This window comes from Podarcis bocagei, assembly GCF_964188305.1.
Source record: "Podarcis bocagei genome assembly, chromosome: 13".
NCBI lineage: Eukaryota > Metazoa > Chordata > Lepidosauria > Squamata > Lacertidae > Podarcis > Podarcis bocagei.
Window position 1 is genome coordinate 16460584 of NC_138138.1, and position 20685 is coordinate 16481268.

The 20685-nt window shown below is 46.0% G+C and overlaps 2 protein-coding genes across 4 annotated transcripts in view; both read left to right on the top strand.

Moving 5' to 3' along the window:
• The first annotated feature begins 5240 nt into the window (after positions 1-5240).
• Positions 5241-20452, top strand: GOSR2 (golgi SNAP receptor complex member 2). 2 transcript variants are annotated; one of them, XM_081166928.1, is made up of 6 exons: positions 5241-5367; positions 11691-11755; positions 13415-13523; positions 14875-15007; positions 15437-15577; positions 19733-20452. In XM_081166928.1, exons 1-6 carry the CDS (start codon positions 5339-5341, stop codon positions 19892-19894), a joined length of 639 nt encoding a protein of 212 aa, XP_081023054.1. In that variant the 5' UTR covers positions 5241-5338; the 3' UTR covers positions 19895-20452. The 2 variants fall into 2 exon arrangements, with proteins under 2 accessions (XP_081023054.1, XP_081023055.1); XM_081166929.1 differs by lacking the exon at positions 15437-15577.
• The window catches only part of LOC308571132 (la-related protein 6-like), a 30199-nt gene continuing 29925 nt past the window's right edge, over positions 20412-20685 (top strand). For both annotated transcript variants that reach the window (XM_081166550.1, XM_081166548.1), the window contains exon 1: positions 20412-20506. The gene's annotated coding sequence lies outside the window, so the exon portion shown is untranslated. The remainder of the gene's footprint in view (positions 20507-20685) is intronic.

Sequence of the window (20685 nt, forward strand, 5' to 3'; positions counted from 1 at the left end):
CCGGGCCAGGTTCATGGTTCTTGTTAGCAGACCACGAGCTTTACATCAGTCAACAGTGTGATGCTGCAGCAAAAAAGCTAATGCTATTCTGGGCTGCATTGACAGAAGTATAGTGTCAATATCAAGGGAAGAAATAGTCCCACTCTATTCTGCTTTGGTCAGACCTCATCGGGAGTACTGTGTCCAGTTCTGGGCACCACAATTTAAGAAAGATACTGACAAGCTTGGAACGTGACCAAGATTACCAAGGGTCTGGAAACGAAGCCTTATGAGGAAAGGTTGAAGGAGATGGGTATGTTTAGCCTGGAAAAGAGGAGACCGGGATAAGATATGACAGCCATCTTCAAATATCTCAAGGGCTGCCACATGGAAGATGGAGCACACTTGTTTTCTCCTTTACTGGAGGGTAGGATTCAAACCAGTGGCTTCAAGTTACAAGAAAGGAGATTCCGACTAAACTTCAGGACGAACTTTCTGACTGTAAGAGCTGTTTGATTGTGGAACAGACTCCCTCAGAAGGTAATGGCTCTCCTTCCTACACGTTTTTAAGCAGAGATTGGGTGTCCACCTGTCAGGAATGCTTTAGTTGAGATTCCTGCATTGCAGAAGGGCTGGACTAGGTGACAGTTGAGACCCCTTCCAACTTTACAGCACTATGCTCGACATGCCACAACATTAGAAATTAATAGTTGGCAACTGAGTGTGTCAACATGCATGTTATGACCCTGTATTTTCAGTCCAGAAGGGAAGAGGGTTGGATTGCAGGATCTTTTGTTCCCTCTCAGATTCCGCAACCCAACATGGCAATTCTTGTGCATTCTGATGAACAATTCTCTTTTGATATATTATTTAAAATGACTGATATGGAAAGCTCCTTTGCTGCAGCTTTTTACCAGGGCAAGCGTCCTGGGCAGCATAGAACGTCCTCTGAGGCTTGAGGGGTGAATTGGTGAAAGGCTGTTGTGAGGGATTTGTGCCACAAACAAAAAAAGGGTAGCTCTCACCCTTGCGGAGGACCAGCAGAGAGGCCATCTCCTGCTTTTGTTGACTGCACAGTATATCTGCAAATCACTCAGTCAGACCAAGGAAATTGTAACCTTTGCCCTCAGAGTTAACAAGATCTGCTAATGTGCAATCGCCTTTTCTCCATCAGATGCTGCTGGCAAGGATCCTGCCCAGGAATGACCCGAGGACACAGCAGACAAGCCTTAAGTGATTGTCTCCATCTCTTTCTATCCTGTTTACAATACAACAGCTTTTCCTCAAACAAAATGCTTTCTCTCTGTGTGTGTGCTAAACACACCCCTTCATGCTCCTGGGTGCTGGCTATTTGAGCCAATTTACTGGTCTCCCCCTTCCTCCAAACCATCCACATTTCTCGAGATGTATGTACCAGGTAGCTGCACCTGGACTAAACAAACAAATAAATTCAGTTTTCAAAATATAGAACGAGAGAGGCAGTATCAACTGACCTCTCTCACTGGGAAAGCACAATTGATCGTGTTGGTGGCTTGGTTCACACGACCACCCTGATGCTGTTCTGTCTTGCCGTGACTAACCCATACAGGCCTGGATGTGTTATAGTTGTGAAGGAGTGGGCCTTTTCTGTGGTGGCACCCCATATTCGGAATACCCGCCTCCATAAAGAGGCTCAACAGCTATTGACATTACAATCTTTCCAGCCCTAGGTTAAGACTTTCTTGTTTCCCCAGGCCTGTTAAAAGCTTTACACTTGGCATTTAGCTGCTTGTCTTTTAGTTTTTATTGTTTGGGGGTGGTTTTATGATTCTGCTTTATGTTGCGCTCTATGATTGAGCATTGCATCTCCAGCACTTATCCGATTCTGCTCAGAGTTAGATACCATCTGTAAATCATTTTCAGATAGTTCTCCTTCAAAGAGGAACACTTCAACACTCTCACAATCTCCCTCACAATCGCCTGCCCCCTCCTCACTGTCTGCCCAAGACTTTGCCTCCTTCGGTGCCTTGTGCCTAACAGATGGTGCCAGGTGAGCATGTGTCTGCAGAGAGGGCTCTCCTTCGACTGGACATCGTGTCAGAAAAAGTCCTTCTGCCGGGTAATCACCTGCCTGACCCCAGAAGCAGAAGCACTGGGATTAGGGCCTCTGAAGATTATCTTAATTGGCAGGCAGGTTCATGTGGGAAAAGGCTTTTAGAGACACTCGCCCCAGGCTGTCGAGGGCTCCTTAGAGGTCAAAACCAGCAGATTTGAACGGTGTCTGACAACAAACTGGGAGCCACTGAAGATATTTAACCCTGGAGTGAGATGTTCATGGTGGTCGGTACCAGTTAACTATTTTGGTTACCGTCTTCTGCACTTGTTGGCATTCCTAAAGATTTTTTAAAAGGCAGCTCCACAATACGAGAACAAGGATGGGGGAGCGTTAGGTCCAGGGATCCCTTGCCCTCTGTACCCAACCCCCAGGACTCATAGAATCATAGAATCATAGAGTTGGAAGAGACCACAAGGGCCATCGAGTCCAACCCCCTGCCAAGCAGGAAACACCATCAGAGCACTCCTGACATATGGTTGTCAAGCCTCTGCTTAAAGACCTCCAAAGAAGGAGACTCCACCACACTCCTTGGCAGCAAATTCCACTGTCGAACAGCTCTTACTGTCAGGAAGTTCTTCCTAATGACTCTCCCAGGTGATCCACGCTCCTCCCAAACTTCACATCTTGTACCACACCTTCCTCGGGCACCTTAGTATGCAAAAGCCTGTCAGCATAAAAGTGCTCTTACCAGCCAGCAAAACCACACACACACACACACACACACACACACACACACACACCACAGCAATCCATGTGCATTAATGTGAACATACTCCTCAGTGTCCTCTGTTACTGCACCCATACTTAATTCACTGGGACAGGGCTGTAGGTAAGGCATTGTTGGCTGAGCTTGAGACCAACCTACAAGAACATCACTTCAAGATCATGGGGCATCAGTTCTCAACTCCTAAAGGGCCATACAGGGGGGTGGGAGAACAGAAGTGGGTGGAGGTGGGAGCAACGGTCAAGGAATGTGGAGTTGGTTATATTAGTGGAAAGGTAATTTCCTGTAAATTTGCGAAGTCCTCAGTTTGACCTGTGGCTGAATAATTAGAGGCACGTTTCTCCTTAATCTATTAGCAGTTGAAGGTCATGCCATGAATTTCCTGAAAGGCAATTATCTTCAGATAATACCAAGAAGGTATTTAGAAATTATCCAGCATTTTAAGTTCTCACAAGGTAAACATCAACGTAAGAGTTTCCTTGCTGCATCAGATCAAAAGGTCCCTCTAGTAGTCCAGCATTTTGCAACACCAGCCAGAACAAATGCCTTTCCAGGGGCAGGACTCGGAAAGGGAGCACAGAAAGAGCACAACTGTTCACTCAGGCAAAATATAGTCATTCACACTGGATGTACACCCCCAACAGGTGGGGCAAAGTTTTGGATTTGAAATTCTATTTCATTTCTGTTTGTCTCAACCCAGGCAATCAATGAGTGCCCTCAAGAAAGTCAGAAATCTTTCGCCTCCACATCTCCAATTGCTGTTTCTGGTCCTTTTCATTCTTGCCCTTTTCCTTTTTTAGACTGCCACAATATGGATCAGAACCTTGAGGTTCTGTTAAATGCATGAATGTGCTTCACATAAATTTTCCCCTTTCATGAGAGTGGGCATGGGTGGGGGGTGCTGAGAAGAATAACGACAGTAGCAAATTTAATGGAAGGTGGACAAGGGTGGTGAGCAACCTTCAGGAAGGTTGAAGTGAACCGTGAGACCCAGAAATCCGATACCAGATGCAAAAAGAATTATAGACAGAAGAACTGAACTGAGTTAATAGTTTTTGTGTGGCAACTTTTTGTTAGACTACACCCTCCCACCTCTTTCCAATCTTCATTCCAGCAAAGAAACTGGGATGGAGGAGTTGCTTTGTTGGCGGCATGGGAATCAGAAATACTTGCTGACATAGGTGTCAACTCCCTGGGGCCCTGGGTTCCCGAACACCCACAAAATTCCCCATGAAGGGGTTGCACACCCACAAACTTTGGTGCCAGGGCCATGAACGCTGCACGGCACTCACGGCCACAGGGCCAAGTTGTCACTCCTGCTTGCTGATCTACTTCAGATTACCCAGAGATCTACGCATCTCTGGAGCAGAGGACAAATAACATTATCCTATTCTACACTTGAGGAAGTAGTGATGTATGGAAGTGAGAGCTGGACCATCAAGAAGGCTGATCGCCGAAGAATTGATGCTTTTGAATTATGGTGCTGGAGGAGACTCTTGAGAGTCCCATGGACTGCAAGAAGATCAAACCTATCCATTCTTAAGGAAATCAGCCTTGAATGCTCACTGGAAGGACAGATCCTGAAGCTGAGGCTCCAATACTTTGGCCACCTCACGAGAAGAGAAGACTCCCTGGAAAAGACCCTGATGTTGGGAAAGATGGAGGGCACAAGGAGAAGGGGACGACAGAGGACGAGATGGTTGGACAGTGTTCTCGAGCTACGAACATGAGTTTGACCAAACTGCGGGAAGCAATGGAAGACAGGAGGGCCTGGCATGCTCTGGTCCACGGGGTCACGAAGAGTCGGACACAACTAAACGACTAAACAACAACAACACTTGAGGAAAAGAGAGGAGAAAAGAGCTTTGCCGCTGTTATTATTGTTTTATTATTCAGCTGCGAGTGTCCATTTCAGCACGTGAAAATAACAAAATGCAGTCTGAGGACAGATAGGGTCATTTTCGCCTACTGTACTCTTGCAGAACGGGAAGAGAGAGATGGAATGAACTTTGCCATTATTATTCTTATCTGAAGAAGTGTGCATGCACACGAAAGCTCATACCAAGAACTAACTTTGTTGGTCTTTAAGGTGCTACTGGAAGGAATTTTTTTATTTTGACTATGGCAGACCAACACGGCTACCTACCTGTAACTTTGCCATTATTGTTATTATTCAGCTGCATATGTCAATTGCAGCGCATGCAAATATGAAAACGTACTGCATGATGGCAAACTGACATCAACTGTGTGTGGTGGTAGTAGGGGGGAGGCAGCTTAAATCCAAAACCCCTGCTTAGGAAAGCGCAGCAACTTGATTTGATATAAATCAACCCGGCTGCCTCTTCTGCCAACTCCGCCCCGCTCCCCGCCTCCTTTTTCTGCAACAGTTGCTCAGGCGCTGGCAGGGGCAGGCGGCGCAGAGCGGGTGACGTCACAGCGGGGGCCTTCGGCAAGCCGGAAACCGGAAGCGCCGGCCTGGGACCGGGTGACGTGTTAAAGAGTGGGAACTGTGTGGGAGCCCAGTCAGCCGAGCGGCCGCCATGGAGGCGCTTTACCACCAGACCAACAAGTGCGTGTGCGGGGCGGGAGGTTGCAGTAGTAATAATAATAGTAATAATAATAATAGTAATAACCAGAGTACCTCCTTCTCGGGAGGGAAGGCGGCGGCGGCGGGGCGGAGGTGTTTCAGTAAATGGGGGGAAACCGAGGGAGAGCCGTGGGGTGGAGGGAGGTTTCAGTGGGGTGGGTGTGGGGGAAGGGAGTGATATCCATGGCAATGGGACGGAGGGCAGTAATATTCCAACTCATAATCTGCATTTATATGCCCCCCGTTCGTATATGTGAATCGTAGCAACAGCCCTGCTGTACCAGGTCAGCATTGAGTACAATGGTACCTCGGGTTACATACGCTTCAGGTTACATATGCTTCAGGTTACAGACCCCGCTAACCCAGAAATAGTACCTCGGGTTAAGAACTTTGCTTCAGGATGAGAACAGAAATTGTTCTCCGGCGGTGCGGCAGCAGCAGGAGGCCCCATTAGCTAAAGTGGTGCTTCAGGTTAAGAGCAGTTTCAGGATAAGAACAGACCTCCAGAACGAATTAAGTTCTTAACCCGAGGTACCACTGTATTTATATCGAGGAGGAGGGGCTGAGTGGAAGGCCACGTAAGTAAAAAGTCTGTGGCAATTTGAATGAAGTGTAACCTGGTTCTGGTGCCTGCCTGCCTACCCACTGAAAGATCTTCATGCAACGTCTCTGAATCATTCGCCTGACAGTGTCTGAATATGAAGCACATCGCCTGCTATATTGGGGGGTGTAGCCTTGGCGCTTTTGTCACTGATTCTCGGCCGAACAGCAAAGACAGTGGTAGAAGCTTTTGATAAGTAGGGTGGGTGGGGGTGCGTCTGTTTACGCCACCAAAAAAGTTCTGCTAGCAAAAGCTAGAGCGGCCAGTAGTTCTTCTTTGCATCAGTTGGCCAGATGTAATGATACAGAGCAGTATTCAAAAGCACTGGAGTTTCACGCCCATCTGTCGCTCAGGAGGATTTGCTTCCTGCCATGAGATCTGCTGCATAGGCACTTGTTGAGATTTTTTTTAGGGGGAGGACCTAAAAAAGTTTTGCTGCACTGCCACGGCAAAAAATATAAACTGCTGCCTCCACCGCGCAACTCCGAGCACCATGCAACCCTCTGTCTCTGTCGCACAGAGGTGCCAGAACACACCAAAGATGTGACGGAACTCAGTTCCAGTGAGTTCCAGCTGAAAAAAAGGGCATGGGCTTTATTATTCCCACCCCATTTTCTTACATTTGTCTCACCATGCTGTTCCACAGAGCCTTTGGGTCAGATGGCGTAAGTTTTAGCATAATGCGGCTCATCACTGTAATCTCGTTCAGCAGCTAAATCCCACTGGGTAGGCCTCCATTTCAATTCAGAAATAAGAAGTTTTGAAAACACAGCCCTGGGTGGGGGAGATTGTGAACAGCAGGATGGGGATAAATAATTGGGGGCATATTGGGAGGGAAGCGAGAACAGGAAAGAATAAGGATGATGATTCTTTGTGTAGGGGTAGAAGCAGCGTGAAGCTTGGGAAGCAGGCTGAGTATCCATGTTGGGAAGAAGGGAGGAAACAGTCATTGATATGGGATACCAAAGGGTAACATCAGATGTCAAGACAGAGGTTCACAAATAGGGACTACTTTGGAGCTGTTTCTGCCTGAAATCAGCACCAGTTAAATTGGTGGATACACTTGGGGCTCTGGAGGGTAGAAGAAAAGGGAGATCACCACCTTAGTGACTGTCACGAGGGCTGCTGTTGGAAATCTTTCCTTGTCCCACCTACTATGAGAGACTTCATAATTGAGAAGGGGAGTAAGTAGTCCTGGTATCAGGAGTCAGGTGATGGTTAACCATTGTTTACTGTGTAATCTTATTCATGTCTACTCAGAGGTAAGTCTCATTGAGTTGTATGGGTCTTACACTCAGAGAAATGGGGACAAGAAATGTGCAGAGGGTTTCTCACTTGTATCTTGTTCATCCTTGTAACAACTCAAAGGTCATCTATTTGGATACTGGGCAACCGAGACTGAAACTAATAGAGTGATTGCTATGCCATTAAAATCTAAGATTGAGCTGTACTTTGATTCCCCAGATTTACACGTGTAGTTTAAACTACACAAGGTCCAGACTCTGTTCTCTAGGCACTGGGTCACAGTGGATTCCCCCCTCCCCCTGGCCATAGACACATTCCTTTTGTATTGTGTATAGCTTTGAGTAGTAGCTGTGTTCTGACAAACTCAACTCTGACCTGGGTGGAAGGGATGGCTTTCAGATTTTCAAAATCCTGAGTGTTAAACACAGTGCCTCTTTAAAACAGACTCTTCTTTGCCATCACCCTTCTAATCCTAGTGTGATTCTTTGCCATAATGGGTTGCCAATATTTTTGAACCCATGAGCAAATTTGGAATCTGGTAAGAGTGCCATGGGCACCACTTCTTCGGCTTCTCTTTCTTGCCCCGGACTGAGTAAGCACACACAGACTCTTTGATCTTCCAAGGGGTCTGGATAAAAGCTGGAACCAGTGGAACTAATATGGCTCCTCTTGAATTTGCATGATATCCACAGCATCCTCCAAAACCCACCATTATATTAAAGCTTAAAGTAGCGCAACACACAGTATGAATACCACAGACCCAAGGCATGGATCTTCATGACTTTTGCCTGGGATGTTAAAACCGTCAACAAACCACGGAGTACATTTGTGGATAAAACGGTCTCCTATCACTTGGTGGTAGTTTTCAGGAGAAATAGGAGGATCTATAAGAATTCATGCATCTTGAATCCCTGTTGTATCATGGTGGTGCTGGAAAGCACCAGATATGTGACTTTTATACTTTGGTCAGTGGAGATAGATTTGATGATGATTGGGGAATGAGGGGAACTCATAAGACAAGTATTCAATTTCAAGAGGATCTATTTTACTGGATCCAACATTTATGTGTGTTCATCTGTAACAGCGAAACCAGATGTCTTCATCTGCCCCAGCTGCAATAAAACATGTCCCTCCGATGTTGGTCTGTACAGCCACAGCAGCTGCTGTATCTTTCCAATGGTTTGACTTCATCTCTGATGGTACATTCTTCCATTGTCTCTTGAGGCAGATGGATGCCAGCAATATATGCCTTCTCCCTCTCTGTCTCCATTCCCTTTCTCTCTTTGGTTACTTGCTTCTTGTTCCCTTTTACCTCAGACACTTTATAGTCTGTTAAGCTGCTGATCCGAGCTTGAAAACTATATATCATGCTGAAAGAGGAAGCGGGAAAGAGCATTATTTTTCCATCTTCTTCCTTTACAACTCTGTAGTTTTCAGTGGGTTGGGGGAGATAACAGCCCATGACACTTCATGACAAAGTGGGGTGTTCAGGGCTTTGTGGGTGCCAGGGAAAGGCCTCAAGGGTGCCGTTATGCCCATGGGCACCATGTTGGCGAGTGCAGTTCCAGCCTATTTCTACAGTCTAGCACTGAACTTTGTAGCGAAGTCCTACATTCCTGCATCTTACGCTGTTTAATCTTTAAAGCTTTAAAAACCATACACCTTGACAATCTGATGAAAAGAACATTACATGCCCTTATGGTGTTTTTCTTTTCTTTTTAAATATCCAGAGCTAGTCATGGACATACCATGTGCTCAGTTTTGGCATGTGCTCAGATGTTGAGTTGGCATGTTCTTGAAAACCTTCCAAACGTTAAAACGCTAAGCAAGGTTGTGGAGACTTCAGAGGTTGCTGTTGTCATGCTTGTTTTCTCACCTGGTGGAGCCTGTTTGTGTTGACTAAAATGAAAATGAGCTAGAGATAGTTGAGTAAATCATAAAGAGTTGGACTGAAGGCCATCTCATTCAATTCTCTGTCCCAAACCAGCAGAAACAGACAGATCCAGGGGTAGCCAAGCGGGTGCCCTCCAGATGTTGACGTTGTTGGACTCTCAGCACCTATGACCATTGGCCATGCTGACTGGGGCTGATGGGAGTTGGCATCCAGCAACTGGGGCTTCCCCTGAATCAGTCCTTGATCCCTTCTAGGCTCTAGTGATAGTTGGCTGGGATGATTTCCAAGAAGGTGCTTGCAAAGCGAATGGCTCTCAATGGCATTGCTAGTGTTGCAGTGTTTTGAATTATGGTGCTGGAGGAGACTCTTAAGAGTCCCATGGACTGCAAGAAGATCAAACGTATCCATTCTGAAGGAAATCAGCCCTGAGTGCTCACTGGAAGGACAGATCCTGAAGCTGAGGCTCCAATACTTTGGCCACCTCATGAGAAGAGAAGACTCCCTGGAAAAGACCCTGATGTTGGGAAAGATTGAGGGCACAAGGAGAAGGGGACGCCAGAGGACGAGATGGCTGGACAGCGTTCTCGAAGCTTCAAACATGAGTCTGACCAAACTGCGGGAGGCAGTGGAAGACAGGAGTGCCTGGCGTGCTCTGGTCCATGGGGTCACGAAGAGTCGGACACGACTAAACGACTAAACAAAACAAAAAAAGTGTTGCAGCCTTTCTGTCTTGCCCATCAGACTCTAGCACACCTGAGCTGCTTCTCTTTGTCAGATGCTGAGTCTCATGATCCCCCCCCCTTTTGTTGACCCCTGCCTTTAGTCATTCTCTTGGTGTGCTCAAGTGATTTTTCTGCCACGCATCCGTTTCCAGGAGGTGCCCGTGGGGCAGAGCATTCTTCCCCTCCTTGCCCTCCCTGATCTCCCACGTCCCGTTGCCTTTTCTCTGCCTCTGGCCTGATATCCTCAGTCTGTTTCCAAAACAGGTTTTCTAGTTGGCAGGGCTGAGCCATTCCCACCATACCATTCCCACTCTTTGTTTTGGAGGAGATCCCAAAGAGAAGTGCCAGATAATCACGGCGAGAAATCCCAGCTTTTAACTTTGTTGCCTATAGAGTAGAGCGGCTCAAGTGCAACAGTGTTCATTCAGAATTTGGATGCTCCTTTAGCCAATGGAAAGAGATTTCTAACCAGCTTTGCATCTGGAAACTTTCTGCTGCCTTAAATACATTGAGGTTTCATTCATATAGCATATTTATTTGACAAACACATAGAAAAGAAGGTCAAAATAGGCTGTGTTAATTTTACATGCTACATAAATATTTCAGATATTTTCCCAATAGCCATAATATGGTTGAACTGAAATACTGAACTGAAATACACATATTGAATGTGTTTTAAAATGTTAATTTCCAAGTCAGACTTTGAATTTGTTTGAAGTTATCTTCAATTTAATTATTGTAAATATATTAAGACAAGACAATTCAAAGGAGTAAGATTCTGTTCAGATTTTAGGGGGTGGGGCAGAATGATGGTATAGAATATGGTTAGCATATTAAATTCTCAGCATGCTTGTGTGCACAAATATAGATGCTTCCCCAAAGATATTCACCTGAAAATTGCTAATTACAAATTTGATTTTAGGTTGGACTGGTATTCTAGCCTTTCCAATTGACTGATTTGACAGATATTTATCAGTTTGTTACGTTGCAACCTAATTTTTGAAGCAGTGCATTTCTAAAAATGGAAAGAAGTTCATGCGAACCCAGCATTGTCATCAAGACTGCATAAATTTGTGGCCTTAAAAACCCCCCAAACCATTTCCCCACACCCAGGCCAGTCATTTCTGCCATAAGAAGAAGAGTAGTGCCATCTTTTGCAAATATTCCCTCTCTAGTCACCTGGAGGCAATTCTTACCACAAGTGATGAGGCAGGTTGCTTTTTGTATTTCTGCTTTTGCCTGTGTCCTTGTTGCCTTGTAAAGATTTCAGAGAATACAGTGAAACCTTGGTTCTCGAGTGCCTTGGTACTTGAGCATTTCATCTCCCGAACACCGAAAACCCAGACGTAAGTGTTCCAGTTTTCAACTGTTTTTCAGAAGCCGAATGTCCAATGCGGTTGTCAGCTAGGGTTTCCGGGGCATCTGTGCCAATCGGAAGCCGCGCCTTGGTTTTCGAACGTTTCGGAAGTCAAACGGACTTCCGGAACGGATTACGTTCGAGAACCAAGGTACCACTGTATATGAGAAATGTTTAGGAAATCTGTTCTGCAAAGTATGAGATTCCATACTGCCAGGATGGCCATCATAGTACCTTGTGGACGTTGTTGGACTCCCATCAGCTCCAGCCCGCACTGTCAGGGATGATGGGAATTGTAGTCCCACGACATGTTGGCTACCCTTGACTTGCACAGTATTTTTACTGTTATAACAGGGGTTTTGCTTCAATATTCTGATTGCTCTGAGCACTGATGATTCATTTCTGCCATGTGTTTGCCTTCTTGAGAAACCCTCCTTTTCTGCCGGAACCCTTGTGATTGACTAGAACTTTTCTTCTTTTCAACAGGCAGGTCCATGAGGTCCAGTCATACATGGGCCGCCTCGAGACATCAGACAAGCAGTCAGTCCACTGTGAGTAATTAATGGAAGAGGGTAACCTCACCGTTGGCTTGGCCAGTGCTCCCTGACCCGTGTTTCCAATATGTGCCCAAGTGAAACCATTAATATGTTTTGACCTTTAGGTGGTGTAATGGGTCTGTGCGTATGGCTGCTAGCCAGAAGGTTGGAAGTTCAAGCCCACCAAGGGATCGCTGTGGCAGGATTCCTTTGTTGCAGGGGGTTGAAGGGGGTCCCTTCCGACTTACAATTCTCTGATTCCATTTTGCTGTACTGAGTGAGGGGTAGGGTATGGGGAAAGCCATGGGTGGTAGAGTTTTTATATTCTCATTAGCCCAGTGGTGTAAATTGCCTTTTGGAAAGGCACTTCAACATACAAATAATTGCAAAAAAAGAGATGTGGCTGGCAGGTCACATTTTAGAAGAAGCATTCTTCTATGACTATGGTGGGTAACATGTGGCCCTCCAGTGGTTATTGGACCACAGCTGCTTTATCATTGGCCATCCTGGCTGGGACTGATGGGAGTTGGAGTCCAACAAACTTGAGAGAAACCACACTGAAATATACCGTAGTTAGTACATGACCCCTGTACGGCTCTCTCATGTGTCCCTACAGGCTGGCCCAAATTGTTGGAGAGGTTCGAGCCCCATGTTGGGCAAAAGTCTCCTGAATGACAGGGGCTTGAACTAGCTGTCTGTTGTGGCGCCTTCCAGTTCTATGATTGTATAATCAACTTTGGTGATAGTGCTCTAAAATGCAAAGATTCTGGCTAACTTTTTATCAGGATTGTGGAAAACATAAAGGACAGATAATAATAATAATAATAATAATAATAATAATAATAATAATAATAGCAGCTTTTTTTAGCAGAGCTTGCTTTATTATCTTGGTTTATGAGTCCAAAGAGGGAATTAAAATGTAAATTTAAAGACTTGATACAAGTGTCCTCTGGTAGCAGTAGTCAGTAACACAAAGGTGACTTGGGCACTTGAACGCTTTGGACACTGCTACCTAGCTAAGAAACTTTTGGACAGTTGTAATTTCCGAGAAGGTTATGCACAGTATCAGAATCCTGCAGTGAAAAAAGAACCCACAGGTGGTTATTTCTCACAAATGCATCTCATATGTTGGCAGCAAGAATATTTGCTGTCAACAGCAGCAGAAATTTGGACAGCATGAATCTCTGGATATATATATATATATATATATATATATATATATATATATACACACACACACACACACACACACACACACACACACATACATATTATAATGTACTGCCCCCCCACCAAAATGTATGCTTATTTGCCCATCATGCCCTGAATAGAGAGGATTTGTTCCTTGTTTTGTTGCTTTATTTTCCACATTCCATAAAATACTCCAAACAAATGTTTGCAATACTGCTACTGACGAGTGGCTGAAGTGGCAGGGCATTCCTTGCAGTCCTTGGCCCGATGGTTGTGGTGGGCACCTCCTCCACCTAGCTCCATGATGGGTGGCACTAGGAACACGACCACCTGCCACGTTCCCTGGTAGAAATCTCCCATTTCACACAGCGTGGGCAAGGCTTAACTGGCAAAGCCTGGCAAGAAGGTATTGTGCTGGTTAAAACTGCAAGTGTCCATCTGGCCCTGATGTTTCTTACCTTTCCCCCTCATCTCCTCTTTCAGTGGTGGAAAACGAAATCCAGGCGCGAATAGACAGGATCTTCAGCAACTTGGAACGGTTGGAAATCTTTTGTAACAAGGAACCTCCTAGCAAGCGGCAGAACGCCAAGCTGTGAGTTACCTTCTTCCTCGCCCACCCAAACTACTTCCTGTGTCTTGGCACATATAGTGGTGCAGCCTTCTGGCCTGTTCTCAGGGCAAGTTGTTGTTGTTGTTGTTGTTGTTGTTGTTGTTGTTGTTGTTGTTGTGCATTGCTTGCTGCCTTCCATATGGGATAGAAGGTGCAGGGCAATAAATTTATTATTATGAACAAATCAGGCTATGTGGCAGGCTTTTCTCTTTCTTGTGCCTGTGAATGTTTTCTTAATTGCACTGATTTCCAATAGAACTTGAAGGCAGCTTAAAACTGAGCTCTTAAGGAAAGAAACCTGCTGATACAGGAAGCCTTTGGGCGGTATGGGAAAGAGACTTGGGGATCATAATTGCAGGTCATACATGGCAATCAGGTTGGCACAATCCAACCCTACGAACAATCTCTGCTCGTCTTCAGGAGGCTTCACTTAAAATTATATTTTGCTGGCACTGGACTCGCCTAGCCAAAATAAACACTAGCATCTCTCCTCTTGCTGGGAAGGCTGCAGAGTGATAGGTTCATATTTTCATGCTTGGTGGAGTTGCATGATAACATGCTCCTTTTAGAAAAAGGTGTTTCCTATTATTTCCACAATTACGCAGCAATCCCTTCCACCCAATTCAGCTCTTGCCTTATTCACATTAGACTCAAATGTAAACAATAGCCTTTAATGCAGAGATTTTGTGTGTGTGGGTTTTTTTTCTATTATCAGCAACCTGATTCACAGTAGCCTGATACTGGAAACAACCCATAGAAATCCCCATTGAAATCTGGGTAAATAATATTTGGAATAATGTAGCCCTATCGTAATTCCTCACATGCCACAGATGGGTAATTAAAGGCGCTTCAAGGACAGACACTTTTGGCAAGACTTGGCTTCCTTTCTTTTCCTTTATAAATAAGACAGAAGATACTTTTATTCCACCCACAGCACAAGAATCTCTGTGGAGACTATATTTGAATTGATAATGTATAAATAAATGTACAGTTGTACCTTGGATCCCGAACGACTTGGTACTCAGACATTTTAGACTCCTGAACACTGCAAACCCGGAAGTGAATTTGCAAAGGTTCTTTGGAACCCGAACGTCCAACATGGCTTCTGATTGGCTGCAGGAGCTTCCTGTAGCCAATCAGATGCCGTGCTTTGGTTTCCGGAACTGATTCCATTCGACTTCCAATGTACGACTGTATTGCTTGTGTGCTGCATATGAAACTTAATAAGAATGTACCATAGGACAAGTTACTGTAGCTAGACGTTGTTCTTGTATTTACATGAAAATCAAAGCTCATGGCTTTCTTCCTCCTTTCTGTGACTTGTCGTTCTCAGACGAGTTGATCAGCTGAAATACGATATCCAGCATCTGCAGACGGCGTTGAGGAACTTCCAGCACCGGCGTTATGCACGGGAGCAGCAAGAGAGGCAGCGGGAGGAGCTTCTGGCCCGAACATTCACCACTAACGTATGTCCTCCTGTAAAACCAGTGGATTTGTGCTAATATTCGCCTCCCTCCCATGTCCCAATGTTCTCAAATGGGGTCTTTTTGGGTGGCGAGAAATCATGGGGTTTAGCACTTAAGGAGATCAGCAACGATGTCCAAACTCACACGAGGCAACTTTCCCACCACTGCCAATCTTCTCCTGTAATACATAGGGAGTTTACTTAGTCTTTGAGGACACATGGAGCGACAGCTCGATTTTGTGGCAGTCACACTTATGTGGAAAATGTAAGGACAGAAAGTTTGAACTTCACTGCTGCAGAATAATGCCGATTCTTTTTTTAAAAAAACAAAACAAAAACACAGGCTTTTGTTGACACCCTTGTCCTTCTGGGTTCAGAGTGCCAAGGAAAGATAACCAACATGCTTCCCTTCCCTCCTCCCCCTTTGCAGGATTCTGACACCACCATTCCGATCGATGAAACCTTGCAGCATAACGAGTCCCTCCAAAATGCTCACCGTGGCATGGACGATCTCATTGGCAGCGGGACCAGCATTCTGCAGGGCCTGAGGGATCAGAGAATGACATTAAAGGTGGGCATAGGATGAGACCTTCAGCTTTTATATATATATATATATATATATATACATATATATATATGCTTTCGTAGATTTTCACGGGTACAGGAATGCAGGTTTTGGTGTCTTCGGGTGTCTTCCCGTGTAAGAGTTGGGGTGTCTAGGCGACGTTTCGACGAGGTCTCACTCGTCATCTTCAGGCTGGTGCTTTCGGCTTCTTGTTACTGGAACAGAGCAGGATCTCAGTGTTTGAGTTCCTATAAATACTGTTGAGGGGGTGTGGTGTATAGCCTCCAACGTTCTGGGCAGAGAGGAAGTTCCCAGGTTAGTGTGTCTTTTCTTCTTTTGTTCATTAATTACTTGAGGGATATCTTGAGTGATTTCTTGAGTGATATTCTGAGTACCACTTAGGAGGGTCATTAGGTGTGGATTAGTTGCTAAAGCTTTCGTGTCTTGACCTCTTGAGCTTGTGAAGAGTTTTTTCTGAGAAGATGGCTGTACTGCACTTAGTTGTGCTCTGGCTTGGCTTCGTGTATAGGGGCGAGCTGTGGTTTTGTGCCCTGTGCAATCCCTACACAGATCTGGCTGGCACAGGGCACAAAACCACAGCTCGCCCCTATACACGAAGCCAAGCCAGAGCACAACTAAGTGCAGTACAGCCATCTTCTCAGAAAAAACTCTTCACAAGCTCAAGAGGTCAAGACACGAAAGCTTTAGCAACTAATCCACACCTAATGACCCTCCTAAGTGGTACTCAGAATATCACTCAAGAAATCACTCAAGATATCCCTCAAGTAATTAATGAACAAAAGAAGAAAAGACACACTAACCTGGGAACTTCCTCTCTGCCCAGAACGTTGGAGGCTATACACCACACCCCCTCAACAGTATTTATAGGAACTCAAACACTGAGATCCTGCTCTGTTCCAGTAACAAGAAGCCGAAAGCACCAGCCTGAAGATGACGAGTGAGACCTCGTCGAAACGTCGCCTAGACACCCCAACTCTTACACGGGAAGACACCCGAAGACACCAAAACCTGCATTCCTGTACCCGTGAAAATCTACGAAAGCATATATATATATATATATATATATAGGGAGTAGGCACCCACTTTTTCTTCTTCCCCCTCTTTTAATTCTGATAACTTTCCAGAATTCTGAAAAGTAAAACTCAGGTGCAGGTTCTTTTCATTCTCGCCTTCTGTGTCTCTTCTCCAGCCTCTCTTCGGTCACCCTGTCACTCCTCTGTCCCCCCCCCCCTATGGCAAAACCAAGCTTCTGCCCCTTTTGAACCCGCCACTGCCGTAGTTGCACTTGAGGCTTTCAGATACACTCAAATTTCACATGTTGCAATTGTATCATTAATTCAACCTGCCGGGATTTCTTGTAGCTTCGTTGTACACTGCTGCAAATTTGGACAGAGTTTTGCAAATTTACTCATCCAGGAGTAAATTTGCAAAACTCTGTCCAAATTCACAGCAGTGCACAACGAAGCTACAAGAAATCCCGACAGGTTGAAGCTCTGAATATCAGTCCAGGGAGGGGGCAAAGCTGTGGGCGGGGGGGGGGGGGAGAAAATACTTTGCATACAGAGGGTCCCAGGTTCAGCAACCTTGGCTCCACCTGTTAAAAGGATCTGCCTGAGACCATGGGGAAAGCAGACAGTAAAAGGCTAAGCTGGATAATTCCTTTGTTCCTGGTATAAGGCAGCTTCTTGTGAATTAAAAGAGAATCTGAAGGTTGCCTATCCTACCCAAAACCTTTTCCTGAATCAGGATCCTCCATGCCAGCGGTTCCTAAAAAGAGCAAGACTATTTGCATATGAGGTTTTCCCTACCTTCCCTCTTCTCATTGGCCCACCGTTCCTTCACTCCACTGTTTGCCCTCCTCCTCCTCTAGCTATTGCTGGCTCTGGTCTCCTTCCACCCTTCAACCAGTCGTTCTGCCTCCTTGCATCTCCATCACTGTCTACCCTCGGGGTCTTCTTCCTAACTCTCTGCCCTGTTCTCTGGGCACTCCACTATCAATGGCACACAGCTTCTGGGGTCCCTAAGCCACGCCCGGTGCTATTGTCTCCCCAGCCACCACTCCCTGCCGTGCAGAGGTTAAAAGCTCAAGTGTCCTCGGTAGCCGCTGACGTAAATGCCGTTTCCCAACCCCGTGCCTGTTTTTATTCCAACCCCAGCCCTTTTCCTCTAGAAGAAGCAGGCTGGGTGTGGTAGGCTTGAGCCACTGGGCAACCCCTGATATTCCTGCCAAGCTAGAGAAACCGCTTCCCTGCGCTGCCCTGGCCCCACTTGGAACACAGCTGTCCAAACACCCACTCCAGCAGTCTCTCGCCTCTTAAGGCGTTACAGGATGTGACCTTGCAGGCTTGAATGTTCATTTTGGAGTGATGTCACCCTGGAAATGAACTGTAGCCTTTTAGCATCCCGTTGGTAATCACATCGGATCAGATGAGCATATCGACGTGGCTCTCCCTAGATGGAAGCTCACAGGCTGAATATTTCTAGATGGAAATGTGGAATGCTCCTTTTCAGAGTTCTGGGGTGAGAATTCGCATTCTTTGTGTAGCTGCATCTCAGTAGGTAGCACAGAGGTATCACACCTGTAGCATTTCTTGGCTCTCTTCTCACTGTTGTCCTACACAACGACATGCCTTTGCTGCTGTTCTTGGAGCCACTCCCGATTTTTCCATCACACCAATTGTGGCACTGCTCCAGGACAGATTCCCTGTGGAAAAAGAAGCATTGGGGTTACATGAGTCTTCAGCATAATTCTGGCTTCCTAAGGTAGGACCTCAGTGAAGTGAAAGCCTTCACCAAACACAATTTTAAAAGTGAAATACAGTGGTACCTCGGAACTCGAACAGCTCTGTTCCTGAACGTTTTGGCTCCCGATTGCCAAAAACCCAGAAGTAAGTGCTCTGGTTTTCAGAACACGAACGTCCAACACAGCTTCCACTGTGCAAAAACCTAGCTGTCAGCCAATCGGAAGCCGTGCTTCAGAACTCTAAACATTTCGGAAGTTGGACGGTGTTCCAAAACGGATTACGTTTGAGTTCCGAGGTACCACTGTATATATATGCAGTGATACCTCGGTTCCCAAACTCCTCCATTGTCGTATGTTTCGGTTCTCGAATGCCGAAAACCTGGAAGTAAATGCTTCTGTTTTCTAACTTTTTTCAGAACCCAAACGTGAGACGCAGCTTCCACTGAGTGCAAGAAGCTCTTGCAACCAATGGGAAGCCACACCTTAGTTTTCAAACCTTTTGGAAACTAAACAGGCTTCTGGAACAGATTACATTTGAGAACCGAGGTACCACTGTATATGGAATGTGGCCACCAAAGTTTTCTTTTTAAAAAAAGGCATTCTCCACTGCGGCATTTTGTTCCATATCCCCCTGGCCTACCTGTGATTTCTGACTCCTGGTGAAGGGAGGAGCCATATACCTTTGTGTGTTACTGTGCTGATTCCGATTGGTGGAAGGCCTTTCCTCCTCCTGCTTCCTGGTCCTATCAGAGCACAGGTAAAACCTGCATGGAAAAGCAGATGGGTGATAGCCATGAGACAGGTTGTGCTTTCCTGGTGAGAGCTGTGCCTCTCTGGCACTGACCTTCCAGCATATGGGCCATAACCCACAACCCTGTTGCTACCCAGCCTAAGATGCTTTGTGAGAGCACCGGTGCTGCCATTTTTTTAAAAAAACTGTATGTCCATTTGTCTAAAAGTGTTCCTGGAAAGGAAACTGCTAAATCAAACAGAGGGTTCCATATTCCCCCTTCCCCCCAAAAAAATTAAGTGTTGAAAGTATGGTTTTGGGATGGCATGATAAACCTAACCAACTTGTGACAACAGAAGATCAGCAGGGGAGCATGGAGGCAGAGGAAAGGAGATGGGAAGGTGGAGTGGGCCCTGCAATTCAGAGGGATGTGGAAAGCAAGTCCTTGCTCTGTAAAAGCTCATTCTGCTTGGATGGCCACCTGTCATGGATGCTTTAGCTGAGATTGGACTAGATGACCGTGTGGGGCCCTTCCAACTCTACAATTCTATGATTCTCAGTAAACAACCTCTGACTGTGGAGGATGCCGAAGCCATTCAGAGAGTCTGCCTGTTCGTTTCCCTAACGTTGCTGCTTCTCTTTCTCTCTTGCTCTCTCTGACCTTCAGGGCACCCAGAAGAAAATCCTGGATGTTGTAAACATGCTCGGCTTATCCAACACAGTCATGCGCCTCACTGAGAAACGTGCCTTCCAGGATAAGTACTTCATGATCGGAGGCATGATCGTGACCTGCGTGCTCATGTTCCTCATAGTGCAGTACCTGACGTGAGCAGCGAGAGAACTTCTCAGCGGACTGTGATGGACTGACTGCCTTTCTTCATAGACTCCCAACGTAATGGCGAACCTCCTGCCTTCTGGACTGGTCATGTTCTCTCCTTACAGCATCGTGAGATGGCTCAGATTTAGCATACGTGGACTCGGGCCCTTGGTGCTGAAGGGGTGCTTACAAAGCCACACGGTGCCGAGATGCGATGTAATTCTTCAGCCAGGTGGTGGGCTGTCTCTCTGTGCCCCATGCAGGTTTAGAGGACATTGGCATGCGGTTGTCATGCGCTGCTCACAGGAGCGGTGCACGTTCATGTGGTCACAGAACCCCTGTGCAATCGTGACGGAACCTAAGAAAACTGCACGACTGTGCAGTCTGTGGACCTGCAGACCCACTTGGTGTTCTTACGAACCAGGTTACATACATGAACGTTGTGGTCAGCTGAGCGGATTTGATTTATTTTACCTTAATATAGTCCCAGGATGCAAGGAGAGTATTGTCCTGCCATGGCTGAAACAAGTAGAAATCTTCATGGGCCAAAAAGATCTTCTTTTTCGGAAACTGTGTGCCTGCCTCTTATTTAGAATAAGCAGATCCCGAAGGCTAGACAGCAAGGTAACTCATTTTTGAACCATAGTAAAATATTCAGGGTAATGGATGGCAGCAGTCACCCTCCACTTTGCAGAAGCTAGCTCTTGGTGCAAAAGGTTTGGGGCAGAACTGCCGGCTCAGTAGGTACGTTTCTACAGGGACACCCTGGCTGCCATTGGAAGTATAATATATTTGCAAAGTTA